Below are 27,479 nucleotides of genomic sequence, written 5' to 3' on the forward strand. Positions count from 1 at the left end.
TGTGTTTTTGTTTTGTGGTATAGGCGATAATTAGTTTGTATAATAACTGCAGGGTGTGCTGACCTGTGCTATTTCTCTCTGGTTGAATGGAGGGAGAGCGGGGAGAAAGAAAATCACGATAATTAGATGATGCACTGACCTGTAGCCTTCCTGCTAATTTTTCTTCTCTGCCTAAATTTGCTGAAACAGGCAACATGAGGCGGTAGAGGCACCCACATTAAATCTAATGACAAAGAACATCAAGCCCATCATTGGAGGCAAAGCTGGTTCTAAAACAAAACAATGATAAACAGAAAGGCAGGAGGGAATGTTTGTAGGCTTATTTATTGGGTGCACACATATGTAATCATAATCACAGATTTTAGTTAGGTTCAATTTCTCCGATTATATCACTGCATGCCCTTTCTCCAAGGACATATTACCAACTACTAACACATATTTCAAAGCCCTTGTAAAAGGAGAACCACGCTCAGTGTTGACATTTTATTTAAGGGTGCTTAGCAAGGCTGAATAAACACTATGTGTGTGTGTGTGTGTGTGTGTGTGTGTGTGTGTGTGTGTGTGTGTGTGTAGTACGTGGCCAAAAAATGTCCCCTGGTTAAATGACACTTTGGAAAAGTTACATGTATTTCCCTGCCTGCTGCTTTGGTGCGGTGGTGGGGAATCTTTATTCTCCCTGTTGCACGCATGCTTGGGTGGACTTATCAGCAGAAAAGCTCAAACATTGTTTTTATTCAAATCATCAGGTTTGACCTAAGTGAATGAGCTTGTGCTGGACATTAGAGGTGACAAAGCTGCAACCCAGATGCATAAATGGGTATACTTAGGATGCACCAGTGGGGATCATGATGATTGGGGTCGATACCAAGAGGAACACAGAAATAGCACAAAAAAGTCAGTTCCTCCAGCTGCTGCTTGAGGCTGCCTCCAAAAGCGAGTCAGTCCCAGTAGATTAGCATCTTAAAATGCCCAACTTTAAAGCAGAAAAACATGTTTACAGCCCTGTGCTCTATAGCTAATTCCCACTTCTAAACAACTATACAGGAGTGTTTTTGTTTTCTTTTAACATGACTCATTTTTTCTGGAAGAGAGTTTTATACAACCTAAGACACTTTCCTCCATATTTCAAAGCTATGACATCACAAAAATGTGACTGGTCAATGTTGATCGTGGAAAAACATTATTGTGACGATGCTCCTGCATCGTCACAATAATGGGATATCTCACATACCCATTTGTGCTATAATCAGCTAATTTCAGTTCATGTGCAGGAGGAGGAAAATGTGGTGATAGAAACATAGTTTTTTTCTTTGATAGCACAAAGGGACAAGCCCATGATTTGTCTAGGACAGAAACAAGCACATTATACCGCTAACACAATCTCAGTTCTTTTGCAGCCCTCTACACAAAAAACATGCTAACACAAAGCTAGTCAAGAGCACAGAATGAAGACAAAGTTAATCGCATGCTCGCCCCAGCCCAACAGCCAGAGTCTGAAGTTCAACAGGTAACAGAGGCAGTGGCGTTGTAACCTCCATTCCATATTTGTAAAGTAGAATTACCATGGCGATCCCTTTAGAGTCTCTTTGAGTTTGTTGTCATCTTTGCTTTGTGTTCTTGGCAAGTTACATACGAAAATACTAAAGGAAAGATTGTATATGTGTCCTCATTCAGACAATCATTTGAGTTGTGTGCAGAACTGTAGCCTATGGTTGATATTTCTAACTTGTAAGTATGAGACAATGTATTTCCATTCATTTTACTTAGAAGAAAAGTACTGAGTAATGTGTAATCCATTACTTGTTTTGGGTAAAGACTCAAACACTGGTTATGATTCAACAAAGCTAAGCTGAAATAGTGATAGTGTATCTGTATGTGCCTATATACTGTTTTACATAACTTAAATAATGTCTAATTTTCAACTTTAACTGAAGACAAAGAAGTATTCTAAAACAGAAAGTGTTGTTGCAAACTGTTGACCTGTTGGCTTACTCTAACTGAACAGCAGAAATGATGTGTTCATTGTGTGACATAGAAGGCCGTTTCCCAGAGAAAACTTTCTCTGTGCTGATCTAAAATCAGATTACTAGCAGCCTAGTAGGACCACAAACGTGAGGTAAAAGTGAACTTACATCATCAGGGGTGTGATGTGGAGACTAGCGATGCGTCTTGCATTCACTAATTCAGCTTTGTAAATGGAGGTAACTGCATACTCCTAGTTTCTGGATTTTGCTTTGTACTATGGAAGCTTGGCTTTGGACTGAAGTCGCTATACCTTGGCCATTTCTACTTTGACCTATTTTTTCCCTTTTTTGTCTCCCTTCCCTTTTATAGAAGCCATTAAAATACTCCAACATTATGCAAATGTAATCCTAAGTCACTGGAGACACTCTCCAGCAAAGTGCTTATATTAGTCAAAGGCAGATTAATAGAAGAAACCATCTGGTGGACATCCAAGGTAACATTTACTTCTGCATGATCTTTGCTGTAAGACACACGCACACGCACAGACACACACTGCCTCCATCTCCATTACCAGCACATTGTAATAGCCATGCTCAATTAAGCACACCTACACCCAGCAGGCAATTGGTGCTCGTTAACCTGCAACCTCATTAAAGACACCATGCCTTGTCACTAATGACACTCCCCATATTCGCTCTGTGTGCTTGCTTCTGAACGCCCTCCTGGCACAGTGGCATGGCGCAGTGATTATGCTAATTGCTTAATTATTCAGCAGAGATAATAAGTCAGCACGAGATGATAAAATCTCACATGATAATCGAGTGAGATACCTGGATAAGGATAATAGAAAATTTCACACTTTTGAGCAGAGTAAAATTAAAGTTTAATATTCATTATATGGGTATAAGATAAAGAACAAAGAAAGTATAAGCTTATCTGTCATTAGAATGTGACGGATCTTGCAGGTTTTAATTAGAAAATGGGGATTTTTAGAAGATTTCAAATGTGAAATAACTTCATTAAAATCAATTAAGCAAACATTAGAAGGGTGAGAAAAAAATCCATTTCTGTGCTTACCCTGAGTTTTTCATAGCGGTCGCTCAGTGCTGCCACCTGGTGGTCCCTGTGACGTCCAACTAACTTGCAGAGTGAGCAGATGAGCTGATCGTCAGTGACACAGTACATGTTCACCTTTTCCTCCTCGTGCTCCAGGCATTGGAGCCCTCTGAGGTGGCAGTCCGGCATAGGCTCAATGAGCCGGTGGCCGGTGAACGGCTTCTTGTTGGGGTGTGTCGCTCTGAGGCATTCGTCGCAGTACGACACCTCGCACGTTACGCATGTCTTAACAGCGTCCTGTGGCGGGTCCTGCTCGCAGAACTGGCACTGGACCGGCTCCGGAGGTGTGCTCGGGCTGGACATGGCAGCGCTGAGGGGGACCAGGGCCAACCGGTTGCTACCTTCCTCGCCGGGAGAGTTGGGCCCACTGTGAGGGGCAGGCAATGACAGCGGCAGGGGGAGCCCGGCTGAAGATGAGGCCCGTTGAACTCTATCAATAATATTCTGCAAGGTCACGTTTCTCTTAAGTCCTTCTAGTCCACGCTCTGGACTCAGGGAAATGACATATCTACAGGTGGGGCACTGGAAGGCGCCGATACTCTGAACTGATTCGTTGGTGGTGCAGTGGGAGACGAGGATGCGGTGGGCGCAGCCGAAGCACAGGCTATGGGCACAGGGGAGCAGCAGTGGGTCTTCAAAGAGCTCCAGGCAGATTGGACAAGTTAGCTCTGACTCCAGAGTGTCCATCCTGATTAAAAAAGGCCAGGCGGGACCAGGCGCAGTGTCAGCGAAATCCAGAAGAGCCACTCAGCTGTCTGGAGGCCAGAGAGATAGATGGAGGCGAGCAGAGAGAGGGAGAAAGGAAAAGAAAGCAGGGGGATTTGTGATTAAATGGTGTGAAACAGCTTACTTCTCGGCGCTTTCTTTGGAGGGCTTATATCTCAATGGAGCAGACCACTGAGTTGACTTAAAGTTGCCGGGTTTTCTACGTCTGACTGAAGACTGAAAATAAGATTAAGCAAACAGATTAATTAGCATGGTTCGGTATGTTCCACCAATAAGCATTTAGAAGTTTAAAATCAACACCTGACGATAATTTGGCTGTGGAACTTCTACTTTTGTCCACAGTATTAAGTAGAAAGGAGGCACAGGGGTCTATAAATTCCAAATTATTTATATATTGCCTGTGACAGTGGCCTCAAGGCTCTTTATTTTGTAAGCTACATACCCTTCAACATTAGAGAGAAAACCTCATTTATCAGACAATTCTCTATGAGCAAAAATGTGGTGATGGTGGGAAGGAAGAACTCGCTTTGATGAGGAACAGACAGCCATCTACTGAGCAGTGAGGTCAAAAAGAAGATCAAAAAGAAGAACACAGCAAGGCCACAAACAAAAGACAAGGCAAAACTACAGGAGAGATGCTCAGTGCATGATGGGAGGTTCCTCATCATGGTTCTGGGTCATCTGACCCAGCCTTAATGATATCCTTTATCAAAAAATAAAAATCTCAAGCTTAATCTTGAAAGTGAAAATAGCTGGGAGCCTATTAGCAAGATTCAAGACAGTCTAAGTTAGAAAAAGCTGCATTAGTATCAAAAAATAAGCTGAGGAGAATGTTGCTTGTCAGTTTGGAGGTTTCTTCCTGTTAAAAGGGGATTTTTCCTTCCCACTGTCACCAAGTGCTTATTTATATGAGGCCATATTTATATGGCCTGATTGTTGGGGTTTTCTATGTATTGTTGTGTATTACTGATTTGGTGCTTTATATATACATTTGAATTGTACTAAGAGAAAATGTAAAGACTATTCTGTAGGCTAAAAGCCAAACATATAGTTGCTCTAACAAACATCTCATGGTCTTTGTAGCAGCCACATTGACCCACTTTGTGCCTTTTTGTGATTCTCATTGTTGTTGACCGCAGTACGCTATAGGTTTCCCTATGCTTGGATTAACAAGATTACACACCATCAGCAGCAGCTGCCGCCGTCATGTTGACTGTGGCATCAAGGAAGCATCTGTCAGGCTGGACTTAAAACTACTGAGCCACAAGCCAGTAATGCAACTTCTCACTAATCAGATACTTTATGTAACTGGTGTGCAATAGTGGCAGTGAGGTTCGCTTTATCCCTCGTTCTTTACCATTAAGTCACTGTACAGATAGTACAGTATGGAAGCCCTGAAAAGACAAGTGACAGAAAAGGCCTTAACACAAGTCTAAGAGCAGGTTGAAGATGTCTTTTTTTTTTCCAACTTGCTCTTAAATGGGTGGGATTATGGGATGTGGGAAATATGTTTGTGCTCTACTCATTTTGGCTGCAGAAGGCTGACCCCACTCATGTTTTCTCAAATTATATTTAATTGTCTGATGCATGATAAACACGCAAAGTACATTTTGTGCTAGCACCTTCTGTAACATTACTATCTTTCTTTTAGCTATGTACTAGAAGGGGTATAATTTTCCCAGCATGCTCTGAGTGAGACAAAATAATTAGTATTCCAAGTCATCTGGTACATCATGTTCTAGCAAGAAGCACTGCGAGATCAGATAAAGGTAGCATGACAGATGTTTTAACTAGTTACACTGAAAGTTTCAGAACTCATTCGAAACTACTGTGTTCACAGACTGAATGACGCTCGCACACAAACTCGACATAACCTCTTTGGCGGAAGTAATAATGCTTCAAAGAAATGACTATAGATTGTTCTTCTCACCTGGTTTACATTAAACAAAGGAAAGAAATGAAATGAAATTTGATGAAGCTTGATGAGATTTTTAATGGGTTTTTTTGGTCTTTTGAGGCTTCCGTACATTCATTTCAAGCTATTTCAAGCTTACTTTTGCTCAAATCATATAAATTCAACTTTGATGCACCTTTACCACTCGAGTTGAAATGGGAGTCTTGTTTTAACATTGACTACAGCTGTGGCTCCATCTGCCACATCTGGAGTCAGTTGCTAATTAGAACACATGCCAATTCATTTCTCCTGCAGAGCCGCTGACTCTGGATTTCCACGTGAACCTGCATGCTGTCAACATGTCTCCAAGAGACTCAGGAAGAAAATGTAGAAGAGGCTCAAACTCAACTCAAATTTAGAAACACAAAACAACAAAATGTAGCAAGATTTACTGTTTTATAAATTCCTGATTATGTTGGAGAGCATTAAAGGGGAGCTGACTGCTAATTAATATAACTAAAAGTGCTCAAGCAAGCTAATAAATAAGTGTGGCTCTGTTTCCAGTCAGTTCTAATAAAGACAAGTTACCTCTGAGACTTTGCCTGCAAGTTAAAAATTCAACAGTGCATGCTTTCTTCATTTCTGAACTCATAGCCCTAGGCCTTTTAATACACTTTTGGTTAATTTTAAGAAGATAAATTGGATTTTACTGTAGCTGAAAATGTCAATGAAAAAAAAATCCCTATTTTAGAAGTGAAATAAAAGTGAAACCAACCCCTTAGGGCTAAAAGGATCTTTGCCAGTTTCAGGAAATGTGTCACAGCACAAAAAAATAAAAAAGAAAGAAAGAAAATGTCAGATTAGCACAGAGATAATTCTGAAAACAATGAGATTTAAAAAATAAATGATTTTGAGTATGAATGCATTTGATTATAATGAGTATGCAAATTGATATTATAAACCAGGCTCCAATTTCTACATGCTTTAAGCATAATAACGACAATGACACACACACACACACAAAAGAAAAATGCAAGGAATGAAATGAAATGCAGGAAAGAAATCCGCTCTTATCTCCATGGTGCGGCCCTTTCAGCAGATGTCACTGTTTACTGAGATTAAAACTCGTGTGAGTGGACTGCTGCACTCTGAATATCTCCTCTTCATTCTCTAAGCTATCTTTATGCATGGTTTCCTCTCATCCTCTGGGGAAAAAAACAAAAAAACAAGTGCTGCAGATAAACTGTCCTCATATGAGCTCAGCACAGTCCAACCACCACTTTTAGTACCTGTGATATTTGAGATCAGATATTTACTGTGAGACCTGATGAGCTGGTGAAAGAGATGGGATGGGGGGAACTGTGTACAAAGACGTATTACCAAGCAAGCCCTTGATCTCTTACGTTTATATCAGAAGGGAAACGCCAAATGCTGAAATCAAGCAAATATGGAAGGATATACAGAGGAAAATGCAAGTAATTGAATGTGGGAGATGGGAGTGATTTGGCAATCGCATGCTTTAAATGAAATTGAATGGGTATGTGTTTGCTTGGACTGTTAAAAACAAACACTCAGAGAGACACACTCTTCTACACTGGCATCGCAGCATGTGCACACACAGTGGTATATACTCATTCGCACAAAACACCTACTCTGAAACATCTAAGAGCCTCTCTGAGGTGTTTATAATAGCAACTAATCTGTCAGTGAGACCTGAGCTTTCCGACTGTCAAATAAAACTTGGAGGGTTGAAAGGGTTAGCGTATACTGTTATTCTTTTGGTCGAATTGCCTTTTCATAACAGCATCGTTGGATGTTAGCTTACAGCAGCTCTGAAGCTAAATAATCACTAAATGACCAGTTTCAACATGAGGGAGCAAAGTTTATGTAGTAGGGTGAGATGTAATCTTATTTAGCCCAAGTATTTGACAGTATGCATCTGCGGTCATGTATGTAAACACAAACTTAACACACAGACTTCTCCAAATGTAAGATCATGGCAGAAGAGCTCCAAATTCACTCCTACCTAAATGCAAGCAATGTAAGATTGGGACAAACCCAAATCTTTCAACTTTTTTTATGATTTTTTACAACAAGAGGCTGCGACCTGGCACGGCTTCACTAATCTGTTTCTTATATATATAAATAAGGAGAGAACACTTGTGTAGGGAAGAATTATCATCAATCTCTGTATTTTAACTCCTGTCAGGTGTGTAAAGTTTTTTGTGACAAAAAAAAATCTTCTTAAATCCTACTTTTACCTGGCATGCAACCAATAGTAGCCACACTAAGTTAGCAACTAGCTTGTGGCTAAAGATGCCGAAAAGCTTGATAAGTAATTTTCTAGACAAACTCTAGAACTTGAACTAAATGCATATGTTGTCATTTAAAGCCAAAAAACAAGCCCTTGAATAGCTGTACACCATTAGCCTAACAGTTGGAAGACTAAGCTAAGTTAAGCTAACTTAACTTGTTGGTAAGACTGAAAATCCCAAAAAGGTCATTGTAACCTGTTTAATCTGGTATCCTCTTTATTTTAGCTTAATTAGATATGATGCATTAGCCAAACATCTTTTTTTTTTTTTTTACTTTTTTATAATGTTCTACTATAATAATAAAATAATTTAGATATGTTTATAATACCCTTTGTTTATTTGTTTATCTATGGATTCTAATGTTATTTTAATAAAACTAATGAAACCCTTAAAACTTAATCCTAGAAACATATTTTGTTAAATCCTACTTATAATTAGAAAAATTAGATGACACATCTTCACTCTTTCAAGGTGATTTCTTTGGATTTCTGCTATTGTTGCAGGACAGGGTCAAAATGACCAACCATGGCAGTTGTGAGGGGAATGAATGATGCAAGTGGTTCTAGTATTAAAGAGCCTCATAAGCTAAAGTGAATGATAACTATTTCCTGAAACATCAGCTTTTTTTACTGTTCAGTGCACTTTTATGCAATCTAGTAATCATCAGTTTATAAGATACTAAAATATAAAACCATATAGCATTGTGTATCAGGTGATTTTTTAAAGTATTCCTATAGGGCAGCAAATTATATTTGCCCTATTTATTAATATCTGTGATGAGTATTCACTAATAAGCAACTGGGCATTTAAAGCTAATGTGTTTGTACAATCTTTCTGCACATGTTTAATACTTTCCCCTTTTTCTATCAGTAACAAACATCTCAACCTGACTCAAGCTGACAGAAAAAAGGGCTGGCACAAACTGGCTAAGATTAGCTGGCAAACATTTATCCTTTAAATTAGTTTGAGGCTTGCATTTGTTTTTAAAAGATGTCAAAAAACGTGACAATCCAACCACGTTGATGAAGTTAATATTAAAAAATTTGTGAGCTCGGCCAATCGGATGTCCTCTAACTGGTTCATTATGTTCCACTTGTTCCACACTGATAGCAGAGGACTATTGATCGACTGTTGTTAATTAACAGATGAACTAGATTAAATAGCTCACTGAACAAGACCACAATCATCCAATATTACATTAAAAAAAAGTTCTATTTAATTCTCAGGTATTCTTGAAGTGTAAAACAGTTCCACTCCTTCTGGAGCATGCTTCCTTTTGTTAATCAGACTCTCTAGACTCATCACAATGAGGTTAATACAAAGCATAACCATTAAAACAAAAGAAATCTAATGCATGAGTGTTGTCTGTTTGAAGGTATTGAAAGTGCATAAATGAACTAAATATGAATTGGACCAGTCTAAGGACTATTTTTTTATGCACTCCATTCCAGCACACAGCTGTCAGCCAACTAACAAACAAAGTAGAGAAGGTAGATGCAGGAAAAAATAACTTCCTGACAAAGCCAAAAAAAAGTTAGACATTGACGAAGCTCTGACAGGTTTGAAAGGGGAGGGAGGAAACCTGGAGGCACGAAAGGATGAAGAGAAAAAAAAAACCCTCACTCTGACAAAGGAACACACACAAATCTAAATCTGCGCTTACATATAGACATGCATAGTTACACAAATCCAAATTGGCAGGTGAGACAAGATGAAATGCCTCTCAACACACCATAGGTGACACTGTTGAACCATGTTTTGAGGTGACAGAGCACAAAACAGAAGAAGAATGAGTGGAAAGGGGATGTAAATATGTACTTTCAAAAAACTGGAGGCAAAGAAGAGAAAGCAAGAGAGAGAGAGGGGAGAAAGGCCATTCAGAGTGGAGGAAAAACTTGATGGAATCAGAGTTGTTTATTTTTCCCACCATCACTTTGTGCCCCATGACTGTCAGAGCTGCCACTATGTGTGAAAGACTCATCTGCTGTGCTGGAACCACTGAAATGTCAGTACCAATAGCGTTCAGTGGGGGGCAATACAAAGCTGAATGAGCGGTGGAAGACTCCTCCGCAGTCATTTCTCCTCTGTTTCTCTGCAGCTTCAGCATGTGAAGAAAATGTTTCATTCTGAACAGGAACTGATGTTCGTAACATTACTTGCAGCTATATTTTTATGGGATGCTGGAGAGTGCCTCGTCCAAAATGACATCTATCTAATTTATAGAAGTCTATGTATAAAAAAAGGAGAAGGCTCATTATATTTTTGTTCTTCATCTTTCATTAAAATGCTTAACAATTTTGTGTGTAGACTAAAAATGTTCACAACATATTTATCTAGTTTATCGAAATGTTGTGTAACAGCTGCTTTCAAAGAAGTTCTAAATGTCGCATTTCATTAAAATAATCCGTTTTTCTCTGTCTATATTCATCTATCTGCTTGGAACAATCTGCGATTGTTATTCATTATTTAACTATTTAAGGTTGTGTAGAAAAAACATATTCATGATGTTTTGAATTTTAGCTTATGTTAGCAGTTCTATCGTGCTGTGTAATGAGTAATAATGCCATTGTACACGTTACTAAAGATATGTCCTCATGCTAAAAGCTTTCTGATATAATGCTAAAATTTAAAAAACAGCTTTAAGCATACAGACTAATCCTTTCTATCAATACTTTAATCGTTTGCCTTGGTCATACAGTGTTAGCTATTAGCACGATACTATATAGTCTTTAATAAGCTTGAATGATGTTTTCACTTTTTAAAGGTGCCTGTTTACAGGTGAGTCATATTTCAACAGGAAACTGTTTTCAACCAAACTAAACAGCTATTATAGGTTTAGCATTAGTGCAAACAAAATTGCTAGCAATAATCATCATTATCTCATGAAACTTTGCTAGTTTAGGTGTAGTCTCAACCAGCCATTATGCAATACTTACTTACTACTACTTACTAATACTTACTAATTACTAATTAATAACTAGAAAGTGCATTTTCTGAAGAAACTGCAGTGTGAATGCTTGAATCTGAATGTATGCACTGAAATGAATTAATTGCTGAATTTAAGTTAAAAATTTTGAATGACATGAAAAATACAGAAATTGTCGCCTGAAAACAAAAGTGCTGAACTGCTAAAAGCTAAAATCCACAGAGAAGAAGTTGGAAAATAGCTGAAAGGTTTTTCAATAAAAATGAGAAAGGAAAATTCAGAGTCAAAAAACCTCTGAATGAATATTAAAAGTTCATATGCGTTGAATAACTGAATGACTAAAATGTGAACCCTCCACTTGGATCCACACAGTTTAAAAAGTTTGTATCTATGAGCTTTGAAAGACACGGTGTTGGAAAGAGAAGAACGATGGCGACGTTTTGAGGGTAAAATGATGGCTGTAGAGCAAACACTGTGGACACAGCAGCAGTTTAAAGAGAAGTGTTTAAGATGAATCTTGGCACAGTGAGAGACAGAGCTCGTTAGGCAGGCAGGTGTGAGCCTGGTTGCTATAGTGACTGCACCCAATGGCTCAGTACACACGCACACAGACATGCACCTCACTTTTGCTGCTTAAAATGAACAGAAAAGTCAGGTCGAAACAAATCGCTCCCAAATGAAAAGTACAGGTCCTATTGACAAAATTCTTTCACCGTGAGCGCCAGCAATGTCTAGTCTACCTAATTCTCAGTTTTCATGCTTGTGGAGTTTATTATATGGACGTGGTGACAGTGTAAAGACAGCCTGTACTTCTGGTTTTCAAACGAACCTTCTGAGCCATTTTAACATTAGAGTCTATGGAGGAGTTGGAGGGAGTAGGCTGTGCATTGGTGACATTTATGAAAGAACCATAACACCTACTACAATAGTAAACACATTGGATGAAAGAGGACAGCGATGGCTACGTTTTGAGGGTAAAATCATACCTGTAGACCAAACACCGTGGACACAGCAGCAGTTTTAAAAAATATTTTAAGATTAATTTTCGACCTGCTTCCACTCTAGCAGTTGAGCTGTCTCACTCTAGCGGCAACATTCCGTCCCATACACACCCATTATAAACTCTGAAACGGCTGAAAAAACATCATGAAACTTAATCTGGAACTGAAGAAAAAGTATAATAGATATTGAAAAGATAAATACAAGTTGAATAGTTGAATGTCTTGTCTTCGTTTTAAAGTTTGAATGGTGGCTCTATGTCAATGTATGTGGAAGTAGTAGGAGTTTAAAAATGAGTAAGTTGAATGAGGATTTGAAGGGTCTCCCCATTGAAATACATGGGAAATTTTTGTTGAAAAAAGTTAAATAAAATTAAAAATATAAATGTTAAAAATGAGAAAAATAGAAGCAGTCGTGTCCAAAAGAAGAGGAATCTAACGGTGTTTGAATGGTTTTTCTAAGTTGAACGGTTTTGAAGGAGTAGGACTACAAAAAACGTACGGAATCTATAATAATAATAATAAAATAGAATAAAGATTACAACAACAATACTGTGAATGCTTTTACAAGCATTCACACTAATTACTACTGCCACTGACCACTATGTACTGTACGTGGTGTTAGCTCAGCTCAATGTTTAGTACCCTGAAAAGCTAAAAGACCTTTTTAAACTGCTATTTAAGTCGCAGTTATAACATTGATTAAGATTTCTATTGTTTACTGGCTGTTTGTTGGTGCTCGCAATCAGTGCATCCCTGCTAAAATACCTGTAAAATAGCTACTGTCTTACATTTTTGTATTTTCAACCATTCCTAAAAGAGGATGCGGTTATTGAAGCTGCTGACTGTTACGTGTAGGGGAGCCTGCAAAATGATTTTTTTAACTCATTAACAAGGAAGCATTTCAACAATAGATCCTGCTCTTTCGGATGCATTGCTAATGTAATGATACCAATTTTACTGCAACGTGAAAAGGCTCATCATGTAAAATCAACGAATGTTCCCATGAAGAGGATTTTGAGAGTGTACAAATCTCAAGGCAAATGAGGAGGCAGTTTAATTTCATTGCTTTAACCACGAAAAATTCAGTCAGAAAGCACAAACTGTAACAACATTCAGTGAAACTCTCTCGGTGACCTTTCCTCAGAAATGGCAATATAATATTCAATAGATATGACAGGTTCAGAAGGATCAGATTGACATTTGTTTATCTCAGTCTTCCTCTGTTTCTGTTTCTGTCTCTACTCATCTCATGTTACATCATGACACAAGTCCAAAATGCTACATTTCTATTTTGAGGGGGTACAAATGTCATTGCCTCGATGCCTCGCTGAAATGCCTGCTGTTTTATTTTGAAAAAGAAAAGTAACTTTTATATGGTCTCTGATCCATGAATGCCAACACATAACCTTTTGCAACTGGCCATTATTTCAGCATTCACTTATTCAGTGAGGGTTAAATCAAACCCAACTTTTATCCCTGTGATTTCTAAGTACTCTGGCTAATCTACTTTAACCCTCATCCTAAACCAAACCCTAAGTATTTAAAGAGACTACCAAAGATTTGGTGTGTATTGCAATGAGTGTTTGTTGAGACAGACAGGGTTGGGTTAGAGGTTAAAGTACTTTTTAGAAATGAGTTCATATTTAGACAAATGCTCACTCACTCCACATACAAATGTATCTGAAAATAACTAATAAATTCATTTGGAAATTAAGCCTCTGTCAACTTTTGATCTCCCTTCCTGTTTATATTTGGGCCCGGCTCCCCCCATTAGTCTGCATTCGACTTCTAAATCTTTCATTAACGTCAGGTCCACGAAGGTTGCCGCTTTCCTTTCCCCTTGTAGTTTGAACTGTTAAAATTTTCATAGGACCTCTTTCTTTTCTCTCCATTTTCTAAAAACTGATTCAACAAGAGAATGATGCAGACAAAAAAAAATCCCCAGACGAGTGAGAGAGAGATTCTGTGTTCGATTTAAAGGGAAAGACTGAGCGCTGCACTTTTACATAATGTACTGAGACACTCATAATGAAGATGATAATTGTTGCTAACTGCAGGTCTAAACACTGATATGTTTTATATGTTTTTGTAATAAAACTTACTTCGTGATCATTTGTTCTCTTAAAATGTTGCTTCAGGGAAATTTGATTGCATTGCTTTTTCTGATTTTTTTCAGCACAATGAATTCTTCAACTGCACAAAAACCTGGAAAACTCAACTAAAACGAGCGACACTTCTGCGTGGAAGTGTAGAGAGATTCCATTACCAGATAGCTTTGAGTAAATTGCATAAAAGAAATTACTCGGCAATAAGCACCCAAAAAAGCTATGAAAAAAACCTCACATTTGGGTGCAGGGTCCATTTGGTGATTTGACGTGTGCGACTGTGGCAGCGCACGGAGCAGAACTGAGAAGTAGGTCATCCCCATTGACCTGGCTCGCATAATAAGCATACACACTGCATGTGTGTGTCACTTTATGATCGTGCTGTTCCAATTTGCTCTTAACTCAGAGAGGCAGAAAATAGCAAACACACAGCGAAATGTTAGAACCGAGCGAAAGAGGGCAAAGCATCTGAAGCCGAGCCAAAACATGACGATATCTGGCTGTCAGCCTTTTTAATGTTACATTTTACAGGCCGCAAAGTCTTTTCCTGCTCAAACTTCAAAATGGAAATTTGAATCTGTAATAGATTCAAAATGCGCTCAGGGTAAAGGTGACCAGAACCTGTCCGCATTGGATTGTCAGGTACCATTTTGCCTAAACTGCCCACAAACATCACCTACTTTAGCAACTGGGACAGAGAGAGAAAAAGAAGCAGCTCTCAATTATTCACATTTTTATAAAAAGCTGAATAAATTATTTACATTTTTGTGAGCTCTTCAGTGCAACCTCTACTTGGCTTCGCTTTTTTGCCAACATCTAAACCATTTGACACCTCACATACACCAATATGTCAAAGAATTTTAAAGATCCCTCAAATGTTTATGTTTTTCCCTGAATTGCAAATCCTATAATCTGGTTTCATAGGAGGGCTGGAGAGCCAGAGAGATTAACCTTCAACCTCGTGCGGTTGTTGAGAACAAGGAGCCTTTTCGGGGGTTTTCTCTTCTTGCTAAGGTCAGAGGAGATTAATATTAACTGTGCACAACCAAATGTTTTAAATTAAACAGATTTTTTATTAAATGTAAAATCTAAGTAAATGTTTTGAACTTCATCTTTTTGTTTAAACGTTCTACTTAATATACAATTTCATTGTACTCGGCCATCAATAATTAACGGTCACATCCAGGAAGCTCTGGAATTCCAGGTCCAAATTATTACATTAGCTAAAATATTTAGTTGTGCTACAAGTGTTGCATTATGTTTATACTTTATCTCAGAATGCATGCCTCAATACTGTGCTCAGTTACTAAAGTATGTTGCAGTGTTCGTGACAAAACTGTAAAAAGTAACATTTTATAATAAACTTACAAATTAAAATGTAAATTCTATTAACTGAAAATTGTTGAGCTGGTACATCATCATGTTACATAGTATCTTCCTGCATCCAGCATTTTTCTACAATGTTTTCCTGCACTATTAGCCTTCTGGCTCATCTTGTATGTAATAAATCTTGAAGTGCAAGTAAATTCATTTTATATATTCAACAGCCTTGCTCACAGGTGTAGTTGTCATAAGTCCAACTAGGACAGAGGATGAAAAAGTTGGGTGATGAACATGCCCAGAGTTGAAGCTAACGAAGTCCAAACTCCACTTCTAGTGATAAAAAAGCTTTTTGAGTGTTAGATGTCAAATTCAAGGGAGGATTAGAACTCAAAATCTTTTTCCTTTTCCTTTCCTTCCTTCCTTCTACCTCCTTAACTTCTCCTTCGTGTTCACTACAGTATGAGACTGGATATTTAACAAGTTACCAACACTAGCAGTTGCCACACGCACGCACACACTCAAAGCTTTTGTCTGATTCCAGATACCCTGCCATGCTGATCCCTAATCCGCTTCCTACAATACTGGCTGTGACCAATCCCGGCCTTTCATGTTTCGAAGCGGTCAGTCACACCTAACAGGATTGGCTGGTGATAGTCTGGGATGCAGAGGCTATTAGTGATTATAATAAAGGGTGACATTTGTGAATGTGGTGTGGGTGCATGTGTGAGACGGTGCGTGTGTGGCAGGGTCTGTCTGGGATCTCACTTGTGTGACCCAGATTGGGTACAGTGGCGCATGTGAAAATGGAGGGCGGTAGGGGGGCGGAGATTATGTTAACAACTCAAAAGCTGTTGTTGTCAAGGACAGTTTTTGTCAGGGTGAATGATCTTTACTCTCCCACCGCATGCAAACACACAAAGGTGCCTTTATCATCTATTAGTAAAGGATTTCTATCTCCTATATAACTTTTAAAACCTGGTGATCTCAACATATTGCCCATAAATTCATGCAATAAATAAATGTAAAACATTTTATGGAAAATTGATCGCAAACTCCTCACTGTGTGCCAGAACGGTTAGCGCTGTTTTAGGCTCTATCTGTGGCCAAAGGTTCAACAATAAGCATGTGTAATCAGCAGCTCTAAACACTTTGTTTCTGATAGTTTTTTTTCTACTCTCAACTCTAAATGATGTCACAGGGGTTATCCCTAATGTGGTCTGCCAATTAGAAGAAAGTTGGCTTAAAGGAAGGGGAAAGGGAGCTAAAACAGTCTGCTTCAGAGATGAAGTGGATGACTGCGCCAAGGCTCATCATACATGAACAAGTGTCATTTTGAACTTTGAATCATGCAATGTGACTTTAGTAGAGTCCAAGAGCAAAAATACAGAGCTGAAAATGAGTGTAATAGTCATCTTTTTGAATTGGGGTAGAAAAAAACACCCTACACCCTACACTTAGCTGGAAGCAAAACGTCACACTTTTCTGACACCTTTTGATAATCACACATCACAATAGTGCTAGCTTGAATTCACACTGTAATAGAATTCACCACAGCAACAGTTCAGTTAAGTGCCATTTACTGTCCGATCCTTAAAAGCTGATGCACTTCAACGTTACTTCTGGTTCACTTTTCAAACTGTACAGTAAGATCCTCAGTTGGCTATTTGACATAAGACTGACTGCAGAAAAGAGAGCACTCACTGAACCCTCATATGCTGCATTTCCAGACACTACAGGTTTAGTTAATGTCTCCTTCCACGAGCACAATTGTTCTATAATGCCTTAATGCTGCCTCAAAATGTGTGCTTAGGATCCCCTAGTGGAGATGAAAGTGATTAAACTGTGGTTATGCCCTGAAGTGCTAAATTATCATAGCAACTTTGATTGGATAATGAAATGTTTTCGATGTGAAAATGGCCCCAGAGAGCTGGTAAAGATTAGGTAAGCCAGTGTTTGCATGCATGAACAGAGCACTAGTGGGATAAACACCACACATGCAGCATTTGCATGACTCATGCAGTGTAGCATGCAAAAAGATCTTGTTTTCGGGAACTATTCAGGGCAATTAAGATTACTGATGCAAAATATCCTTCTTATCGAGTTACATTTACATGTTATTAAGGCTTTCCTACATAAAACAATGAATATCTTATAGTTGTGCACAGATTTCTCTGTGGAAAAACTCAGATTTTCTTTTGTGTTTGAAGATTTTTAACTTGTTGGAAATTAGGATTTCATCTTGTTGAGAATTTGTTAAGTTGTGGTCAAGCAGTCACCTTGGACATCTGCTTCTTCAAGAAAAAGCTGATTACTTCTATATAAACTCAGTTTAACCTGCCTGAAATGCCTAAATGACCCTGTTCCACAGGGCACCTTGTGTCATGACACCAGAGATGTGGAATATGCTAACAATTATACTAGATTTTTAATACAAGGCTTCAAGTCATCTGTGTTTATGTTGAACTGGAAGGTTAGGAATGTCAAAAAGCATGATGGTATTCAACCTATCCAAGACCTCAAGAATGATGGATATTCCAAACACATCTGCCGAGCTGCAGCTGATTGAGTAAATCCCTTGATGCGTATCAAATGTCCGCAATGTTTTTTCAGAACCGAACACCCCAACCTGACACCTGTGAAGGGGTGTTTTTTCAGGCAGCATGCTGAGAGGATCACTGATTTTGCCTTCCATTAGTAAAACTGAAACTTCATGTTACATAAACAATTTAAAAGCAGTGCTGATCTTTGGGATCTTCATTTTTGTTTCTTTTTAATCCTCTGAGAAAATATGACCTACTTGAGGATGGCTCCAAAAGTTAATTCATGCTGCCCACATAAGAGAAAGACTCCAACCTACCAAGACTCTATTGCATACCTAAGAGTGAGTGGATGTCAGTTGAAGTGACAAAATTATAAAGACATTTTAAGAAAAAAAATTTAAACAGAAAATGTAGCAAGTTTACAAAGACTGAAAGCAGCATTTAGAACTTGGGAGAGGTTAACTCAGGGCATTCAGATTTTTAATGCATGGCAGAAATCATTGTGTGCCAACAAAGGCAACTGTACCTGATTGCTGTCTGCTAGCTTTACCTCCTGCTAACCTGAGTCGCTGAACTGGACTTCTGAACACACTTAGCATTTTGAATACAATGATGTGACAAACTACATTGTTTTCTATGTTGCTAAACCAGAAAGTCTGCTTGAATTTTGGTGTAGCATATTAAATATGTTACTTAGCACTGATTAGTAGTTATCTTTAAAGCTTGCTAATCAAACTGCTTAGCATTAGCTATTAATGTGATAACTTCTGGTTCCAGAAAGCCAAGATGGCAACAACTATGATGCTAGAATAATTAAAAATCCATAGGCGACAATATCAGTGAGTGTAGTCACATGGCTATGTCCATCTTTTACAGTCTATGGATTTAGTTTAGGTTTTGTGTTTTTATTATTTCATGGTGAAATAGTCAATGGTTCTTAGCTGATAATATGTGGTATCAAATGACCCAAAAAGCAAAAAATGCCATTAACAATGTGCAAAGAGACTTACAGAAATTGAACTGATTTGTTTAAGGATACTAGATTAAATCTTTAGATTTTATCCGTAAAATTTCAGGCTGTTTTTATCATAAATTTGACCACGCTAACATCACTCTGCTCCATACTACAGGCCAACTCTTATCAGTATATTTTTTAGTTATGATTTCCAAATTCACCAGGCAATACAACAACTACTTGTTCAGCGGGGAAGCATCATGCAGAATGTGTGGCCGCTCATTAATTTAGTCAGAGAAGCAAAACTGTCATTTACATTTAGCGAACGAGACAAGGATTTAGATGTTGAAGAAGAATTCGACGTCAATTATTTATTTATTTATTTTCATTTTTCTTCTTCCATTTCTCTGTTTTTTCTGTTCAGAAAGATTCAGTATCACAGGTTTTACTGACCATATTGCCACATTAGTGGAAAGTTATTTGCAGTGCTGGGTCACTGCACCGTGGTATAATCCTCCACTCAACCTTTTAGTATAAACATGAATTATTTCGACTACAGATCAGACAAAAAGGCTACACTTCAGCCTCCATTAAATAGAACAAAATCCAGTATTTTATTTCCTTTGTTTCTAAAATTACTGTGTAATAGCCTGATAGTTGTACAAGCATTGTCGATTTCATATTTATATAGTTAAAATGTTGAAACTTGTCTAATACCACACTGCAGCACACTGTTGAGGCTCCTGACAACTTTAAAATAAAAAGTTTGAGGAACCACTTATCCTCTCCACAGGACTGCACAAGCTGCCAACTCTCACTGAACCGATTGTGCTCATTGTCACCGTTTCTGATGTTTCCATAGCAACATTGCACTCTCATCTTATCCAGTGGGTGATTAAAGAACGCACTGGGGTGGATAAAATGAACTGATCTGGAGTGGAAATAGAGCGAGAATGAGAGAGAGAGAGAGAGAGAAAGGAATCCAGTATGTCTTGTCCCTTTTGAAGCATGTTTAGATAGCAATTAGCAGTTCACCCCTCGAGCGTCTGAAGTAGGCAACTGCTGACGCTTTGAAGATCAAATTAACCAATTACGGGCAGATAAGACTCTCAGGAGTTCTACCTCCCTGTTTTATCATGGATACTACATGCTTGTGAGATAACAGAATATTTTGGGGGTAGCACTGCTGTCTGCTTGTCACGGCATTAGCCACCAAAGTTTTTCTGGAATACATTTTTTCCTTGTGATCAAAGCGTTATTGCACTTTCTTTGAAGCTAGGTCATATGAAGTGCTTTTCCATAATCGGTACCTGTACCTGCAGCATGCCCCCACTTTGGAGAAACTAAGTAGTGTGCTGCTTTATACACTGTTGCTAGCAAAGCCTATTTTAGCACTAACAAAATAACAGCAACCTAACCAGCAAAATCAATATCCTAATTGTACTTTTGCAGTGCTTTACCTTAGAGTCCGATCATTCAAGAATTTTAGAGATCCTCATCAACTGGTGCCATGACTGGTTAGACTTTTTATCAGATTCAAATGGACTTAGTGACACAACTCCTAGTGAAGACACATGCAAAGTACAGCAGTCTTGAGTTTTGGTGATATTGATTAGTCTGACACTTGCAGTAATTAGCAGATACAGTATCTGTCTGTGCATTGCAATCAACAGTTTATGGATACAGCTGGCTAACCACGCTTGCTAGCATTAGATGATAATTGAGCACATTACTCTCTTGTCCAAATATGCTAACTTCAGGCTAAATAAAAGAAAACAACATGGAAACAGCCAAAAATGTTAAATTTGAGGAACTTTGACGAACTCTGATGTCAAACACTGACTTTGGGCTCCAGAGTGGTTAGGCTACGAGTGGAAAAATGATGTAACCAAACAGCTTCAGAAAAGGTAAAGTCTAAAACAAAAGTAAAATAGTTAAAAAAAAAACCAAACATGTTTCCTAACTTGAGGCCCCAGCTACCTCAGGAGAAGACAACAATAAAATTTTAAGCAGTGTTTAACCAGTGTTCTGGAAGAAAAAATAAGTTATTTTTTGTCAAGGGTGTCTCTGAAGAGGTTGGCGTCAGTACCTCATCAGAAAGGACTGCTGTACAGCGAGGTAAAACGGTGACACAACTTACCCTACATTTTCTTCATCTGTGGGTCTCGGATTACAATATATTTGGCTTCCAACCCTGTCAATAGCAGCACATTGCTTAGCTTGCAGTCCATTACTGCTTCCTACTTCTCAAAACTAGAGGCTACACTGTCTATAAATACCTCACACAGCTCTTCTTCAAAGAAACCAAACCATCCGTTTTAAATCAGCAACGCTCAAAGTTTAAGAGTGCACCTTATTCCTGAGTCAAGTTTACATAAACTGACAGATGTGCTCCAAGAAGGAAAACAAATGAAAAAAAATCAGCATTTGCTATATTTGTCTACATAGTTCCCACGCTCAGTCTTCATTCAGGGGAGAGAAAGGGGGGTTTGAAACCTAAGATGCTTCAGTCAAGCCTGCCCAGGCTGACAATGTCTCAATGAAACATGTCGGGGGGAAACAGGAAAAGAAACCGCAACAATGCTATTGTTGCTATATTGGTCGGCAAAGTGACAGCTAAGGACCAAGTACAGAGAGGGTCTTTTTGTTTTGCCTAGTCTATTCATGTCAATGCAGACTTTGAATATGGCAACTTATGGTGAGCACATAAGTACTGCTATATTTGGATGGATTGGATAATTTCACTTCCATATGACTTCCATAGACAGTTAAAATTAATGGTGAACAGTCTCTGTGAAAAGTGCTGCACAAGCCGAAAACTATTTTACAAGTGTTTTCAGACAAGTTGGCATCTTCCAAACAAACTATGGACAACTGTGGTAATCTGCTGGTGACAAAACGTTGACCTGTACGGATCAAAATACGTGGGTTTATAAATCATAGCAATCATAAACTATTTACTTTTTTCCCCACCAAAAAGTTCTATTTTATGAAGACTATATGGTTAGGGGTTAGGGTTACTTTACATCAGACCTCATGAGGTTAAAGCCATTTCCAACTTCAACATAAACTATCACTAAAAGTGAGCAGCACCTACTTCTATTTAATGCATTTGATTGCTTACTTAAGGCCTCAAGTTAGGCTACAGTGACCTCCCCTTCCTCAAGTTCTCCACTGTCTCGCAGATCAAACACAGAAACCTGGATTTCCTTGATCTCGCTGACCCACCGCAGGTGAGAAAAAGCACTCGCAGCCCTGAGCCCGTGTTATCCAGCTGTCACCCACATGCTTCAGCACGCACAAGATGCATGCATGCTCTCACACACATGCACTGATGTGTACTTAACACGGCTCAGCACACTGGAGATGCAGAGAAATTCAATAACTTGACCTCTGGGAGGCTTAAAAACACAGAATGAGCGACTTGTGCGGATGTGAACAACGTGTAGAGCATGTAGTGCAGCTAACCTGTATACGAAGGTGTTTTATCCTATCTGCACATACAGGGTTTTCAAACGAGGAGGAAGGAATTGGGGAGGACAGTACAGATAAACATCTCCCCTTTCAAATTAACGTTGTCAAACTCCCTGCACACTTTAGTGGATAGCAGACAAAACATTTGGGACCTCTGAAGCTGCTCTTACACACTCAAGTACTCAAGTACGAGCGCACTTTTAACCATCCTTCAAGGCACTGTCTCCTGTCTCCTTTATGTGTGCCGGCGCTTCAAGCAACCACCAAAATATCCAGTGGCTCTTTGAATTTGGGTCACAAAAAGCCAGACTCACATGCTACGTAACAATGCCCACACACAGACTTTTTTGGTAAGCTGCCAAAGTTTTACAGCTAATACCTGTCGACCTCTTAAAGTGGGATCAGCTGATTTGCTCGTGTCTGTGGAAGCTGCCACACTTCAGGGAGGAACACGAGCCCAAATTAAAAGCTGAAGTTCTTAAGAACTCCTCGCTATAAATGTCTGTCCAGCAACTGTTTCTTCACAAGTTTCTTTTCAACCACCATACAGACTGGCTCCACACTACTCGCTGGCTCAGTCCTGAAGCCACCGCTCTGTCATTATCATTCCAGCAATGCTGGCACTGAATGCTTCCACTCCTTATTTCCACTGAGAATACAGTCTGATCTGAGATGGAGGGTGAAAGCATGCGGGAATCCCCCAGGGACTGGGAGACTTAAGTAAACTACTCTAAGAAGAACTCCCTCTGAGACAGCCCACACCTCCATACAGTAAGCACACACACATACAAAAAAAAAAAAAATACAAATCAAACTCCCCTCTCTTCTTCCTGTTCCTTACCTTCCACATGATTAAAATCCCATCATCCACAAACAAAAGTGAAAAAGAGAGGAAGAGAGAGAGAAGTGGGAATGGGGGGGGAGAATGGCAGCTATCTTTGGCTCTCTCTCTCCTCTGTGGGATGCAGAAACAGCAGCAGCGGCGGCAGTGGCAAAAGCAACAGCGAGCAGCAAACTTGGGAGTCAGAGAGGATGTGGATGCGTCTCCGTGGCTGTGTCATCACCTCTCATGACATGTTTCCTCCCCTGCCTGTGTAAGCCTTTCCATCCTGACCCGGCACAGAGAAAGAGAGAGAGAGAGAGAGAGAGAGAGAGAGAGAGACGGGACAAAGTAGTGTACCGCCCCCCTCTCTTTATCCCCTCCTCCTCTGTCCATTCCTCCCTTTCTGTTTCCCTGTATTCAAATCTGCCAGCGAGCTGCTCTGTCTCAAAGTAGGCCAATCACTGAACTCCTGGGGGGTGGAGTCAGGGCCCGCTGTGTGTGCAAGTGTGCTTGCAGTCATACAAACAGACATTGGGTGTGCATGTCTACTTATCCTTGCTGTAATATGCTTTGCATGCAAATTCATATTCCAAGTGTGATGAGCACATCTGTGCAAGCAAAAAAATAAAACATCCCATAGTTCTCAAGAGTGGATTTTCAAATAATTGCTTAGTCTCAGATGCAATAATCGAACAAATAAAAAGCCAGACTCCAGATTATTTTGCTGGGTTTATGTTTTCGTCTTGCAAATATTTACTGCATCTCTCAGTCACTTCAAGTGCCCTCTAAATGGCCAAACCTCCGGGAGTGAAAAATGAAGCCAGTAACAGCAGCTCCAAGAGTGGTTACTTGAGCCTGAAATACCAGAAAAGAGAAAGTCCCCACAGGCTCTCATGTTAAAATGCCCAACTTCATAGCATTAAAATACACGCTTACAGATACACAAAGCGTTTGGGGTGTTTATGGATACTTTCCCCTTTCGTAACAACCTTATAGTAGACACATTTTTTTCATAACTTCTCCTGTTGGATATTTTTAAGGCTAAAAGTTAGAGGTAGGGCTGTTTTGATTGGCAAACGGGCACAGATGACATAGATGATAACTATAATACTTGCTTATGTGGCACAGATTGTCCAAGAAGTTTCAGGTCTATTCTTGGTATATTAAAGTGCAGCATCATATTAGCCCATAGCTTTGCACCAGTTAGTGCTTCCAGCACATACAGATTATGCAGCTTGTTAATCGAGCTAGCTTATATTTACACCCCAGTCACTCAGGCCGAGATTGTTGCCCCAGTTGGCAACTGGCTGCCAACCACCATTTGGTATAGAAAAAAAACCGTCCTGAGTGTTTGCTGTAGGCAGCTGGAACCCTGAAGCCGATCACTAAAGTCTGAGTCATCCAGGTTTAGAGTCCATCAGTGACTGCCCGATAGCCTCCTGTCACTGGAAAAAATGTATATTTTGCAAGTAGTTGGCAAATGGTTGCTGGAGGTTGGTAGGTGAAATTGTTTGCTAAGCTTGTTTGTTTACAGTTCCTGGTGAACCAAACTTCAGATTGGCACAGTTGTCCATAGTTTGTCTGAGGATGCCTACTTGTCTGCAAACACTTGCCAACTGCTAGTAAAGTGGTAGTAAAGTAGTTTTCAGTTGGCATAGCACTTTTCACAGTTGCAGCATTAACTTTTGCTTTAAAGGCATCACGACCCTTTCATAGTTTCAGGTATTGTTTGGTAGTTAAGCAAAATGGAGGGCATAAAAACTGTTGTAAAAAACATTGTTAAGATTACATTTCTGATTATAGCTAATTTGTTTGGAGATTTGCAATGCAAAGTCAGTTCTTCAAATGCATCTGCACAGGTAGCATGCTAACACGAAGGAAGCCAAGAATCCAGAGCCCGAACTTAAACTGGTCCACAAATCACGTGTTGAGCTGTCAGGATTTAAGGCTCCATTTTCTACCTGTGCATGTTTCTAAAGATGAATCACTGTATTGATCGGTTACACTAGTGCCAGTACTGAAAGAAAGACCTGATGTGTGTCCTCACCAGGATAGGGATTTGTGTTGATGTGTGGGCCTACAGGTTTTACATTATTCACTTCAAAATAACAATATGTGTGTCTGACTTTTGTTGAATAAAAGTTACATAAAACTGAATTGCTTGAAATACAAGTGCAGCAAGAAGATGAGGAAGTCTCTTATTACATATTACATACTGACACTATGTTTATCATCATTGTGGTCAATGACCCCTAAAGACACCAGTTGAATTTGACATTTAACTTTAATTTATACCAGCTGTGCTACAGTTAATAGCAGTTAGTGAGGAAGAACATTATTTATGCTAGGGAAGCTTAAAACCACAGTGTAGTATAAATGCCGTGACTGTGATTTGTTATTTACTAGGAGAACAACAAGCATAGTGGAAACTGTACTAAAGGCGAATGCCATCAACAGCAGTTCAAAGTAAGAGCACTTCAACAAATATGTTAAATATTTGTCAATTGAAGTTCTCTTTGCATTGGAGATGAGTAAAATCCACTACACATGAGACACCTGTGTATTACCTTCCATCTGTCCACCCATGACACGTCCTCAGCACAAATTCACCCTCTGTAATTTATTTAAATGCCTCCCCAATGTCCCGATGTCGCTCCCTCTCTCCCTCCACCTTGAAACCTCAGCTGTTTTGGCTGCTCCCCATAAAAACAATCTCCTCCTTTTTTTTCTCCTTTTTTTTAACACAGCCCACAAGGAAAGCAGCTTAAATTAATCTCCGAGATGCAAGTCAGTCGCACACACAGCCCACGCTGGCCTGTCATTACTGCAATCTTTGATCCAGAATCTTCAGCTGCTTGGAAAGCCTACCTGTCTGAAACGCAGTGGACAGTTCACTTTGAGAAAGTTATTATGCGTGAGAAATGGCAGAAAGTCTGAATCAAAACCATTTTTAAGAAGTCTACAGTTTATGTGAAAAAAAAAACTTGATAGCAAGCAGCTCATTGCTAGCTTATCTGAAATAATCCCTAACATTTTGCCCTAGAGAAGTGACTCCTCTAGTTTTTGAGTGTAGAACATGGTTCCTGCTCTTGCAGTGGATTGCGGGTTTAACTCTATCTTGCATGCTTGTATGTTTTGGCGTGAAAATATGTTGAATATGCCAGATAAACCTGTTTGTTTGGGTCTGCTAAGTCCCAAACAGCATGCCTAAAACTGTCAATGCTTGGCATTTCGTTTCACTGGCGTGTTTAACAGATTCCTATTAGATAAAGTGTTTTTGGAGTTCCTATAAGGTCATTTAGAGCCAAAGTGGTAAAATACGCTTAAAGTGGGAAAGTATGGCATGCTTAGTGAATTCTTTAAACATCAGGGAACATTTTCATATTCCAAACCCTAGACTAAGTTCACTAAAGTGTATGTGTATGCTCAGTGTGTGTGTGTGTGTGTGTGTGCTGCGGTTGCAGGATTCTGGTGTGTATTTCTGGCGGTTGGAGTGGGATCAGTCGAGGTGAGGCTGCTGCTAAAGAATGCTCTTTTGGAAAAGGACAAGGAAAGAGTTTCCATCTCGGGTCAGTTGCCGGCAAGAGAGCAAGACCACTCACTTTCTGAACACTCTTTACCAGGCCGGCAAGACGTGAAGTGTTCCCTCGCTATGTGAAGAAGGAAAAGTAAAAGCACATGCAGTTAGTAAAAAAAAAAAATGTCAAAGGAAAAATATAACCCTACGATCTAAGAACTAAGAATAAACATGAGTTGACTGGTGAAATTGGAAAATATGTCTCGCTAAAGGTTGGACTTTCAGGAGTGCCTTTTTTAAGTCTCAGATATTAGCTTCACAGAGACATGGGTTATTATGTTTCTTTCAAAGTGAAATTTCGTGTCATCATCTCTTCCAAAGCCAAATCTAACAGACTGTAGCAATGCACAGATGAATGTATGAGTCTTTTGCTTTTTTTTTCTGTTTGTTTTTATTGTTTTAGGGCTGATATTTTGATTTTTATACTTTTAGGCTTAAAAAAAATCTCAAAGTTCACTGTTGCCAAAATGCTACTTTTTAGTTTAACAAACTAAACAATGAATACTTAGAAAGACATGGTTTCTATGACATGTTATTTAGCCACAAAACTGCTGGCTTTCACAACAAAAACTTTCAAAAGTTTCCATTACAGACAAAATTTACACCAAGCTCACATTTGTGACTCATTACTAATGACTGTACATAAAAGATGGATGTGGCCATTGTGCCATAGTCCCCTCTGGATTGCTGAGTGTAGCATTATGGCCATCATCATTTGGTTTTGTTGGAGCCAGAAGTG

At 39.2% G+C, this 27,479-nt stretch overlaps 1 protein-coding gene across 2 annotated transcripts in view; it reads right to left on the reverse strand.

The window, feature by feature from the left end:
• LOC134619969 (E3 ubiquitin-protein ligase Midline-1-like) overlaps positions 1–27,479 on the reverse strand; it is an 82,192-nt gene that overhangs the window by 31,684 nt on the left and 23,029 nt on the right. The window contains exons 1-2 of one of the 2 annotated variants that reach the window (XM_063465795.1): positions 23,182–23,473; positions 3,043–3,836 (exon numbers count right to left, since the gene is read on the reverse strand). In XM_063465795.1, the coding sequence (XP_063321865.1) occupies positions 3,043–3,768 (726 nt within the window). In that variant the 5' untranslated portion in view covers positions 3,769–3,836; positions 23,182–23,473. Of the gene's footprint in view, positions 1–3,042; positions 3,837–23,181; positions 23,474–27,479 lie in introns of those variants that run through there. The other variant, XM_063465796.1, reaches the window with a different exon arrangement.

The sequence above is a fragment of the Pelmatolapia mariae genome, linkage group LG23, assembly GCF_036321145.2.
Source record: "Pelmatolapia mariae isolate MD_Pm_ZW linkage group LG23, Pm_UMD_F_2, whole genome shotgun sequence".
NCBI classification, from domain to species: domain Eukaryota; kingdom Metazoa; phylum Chordata; class Actinopteri; order Cichliformes; family Cichlidae; genus Pelmatolapia; species Pelmatolapia mariae.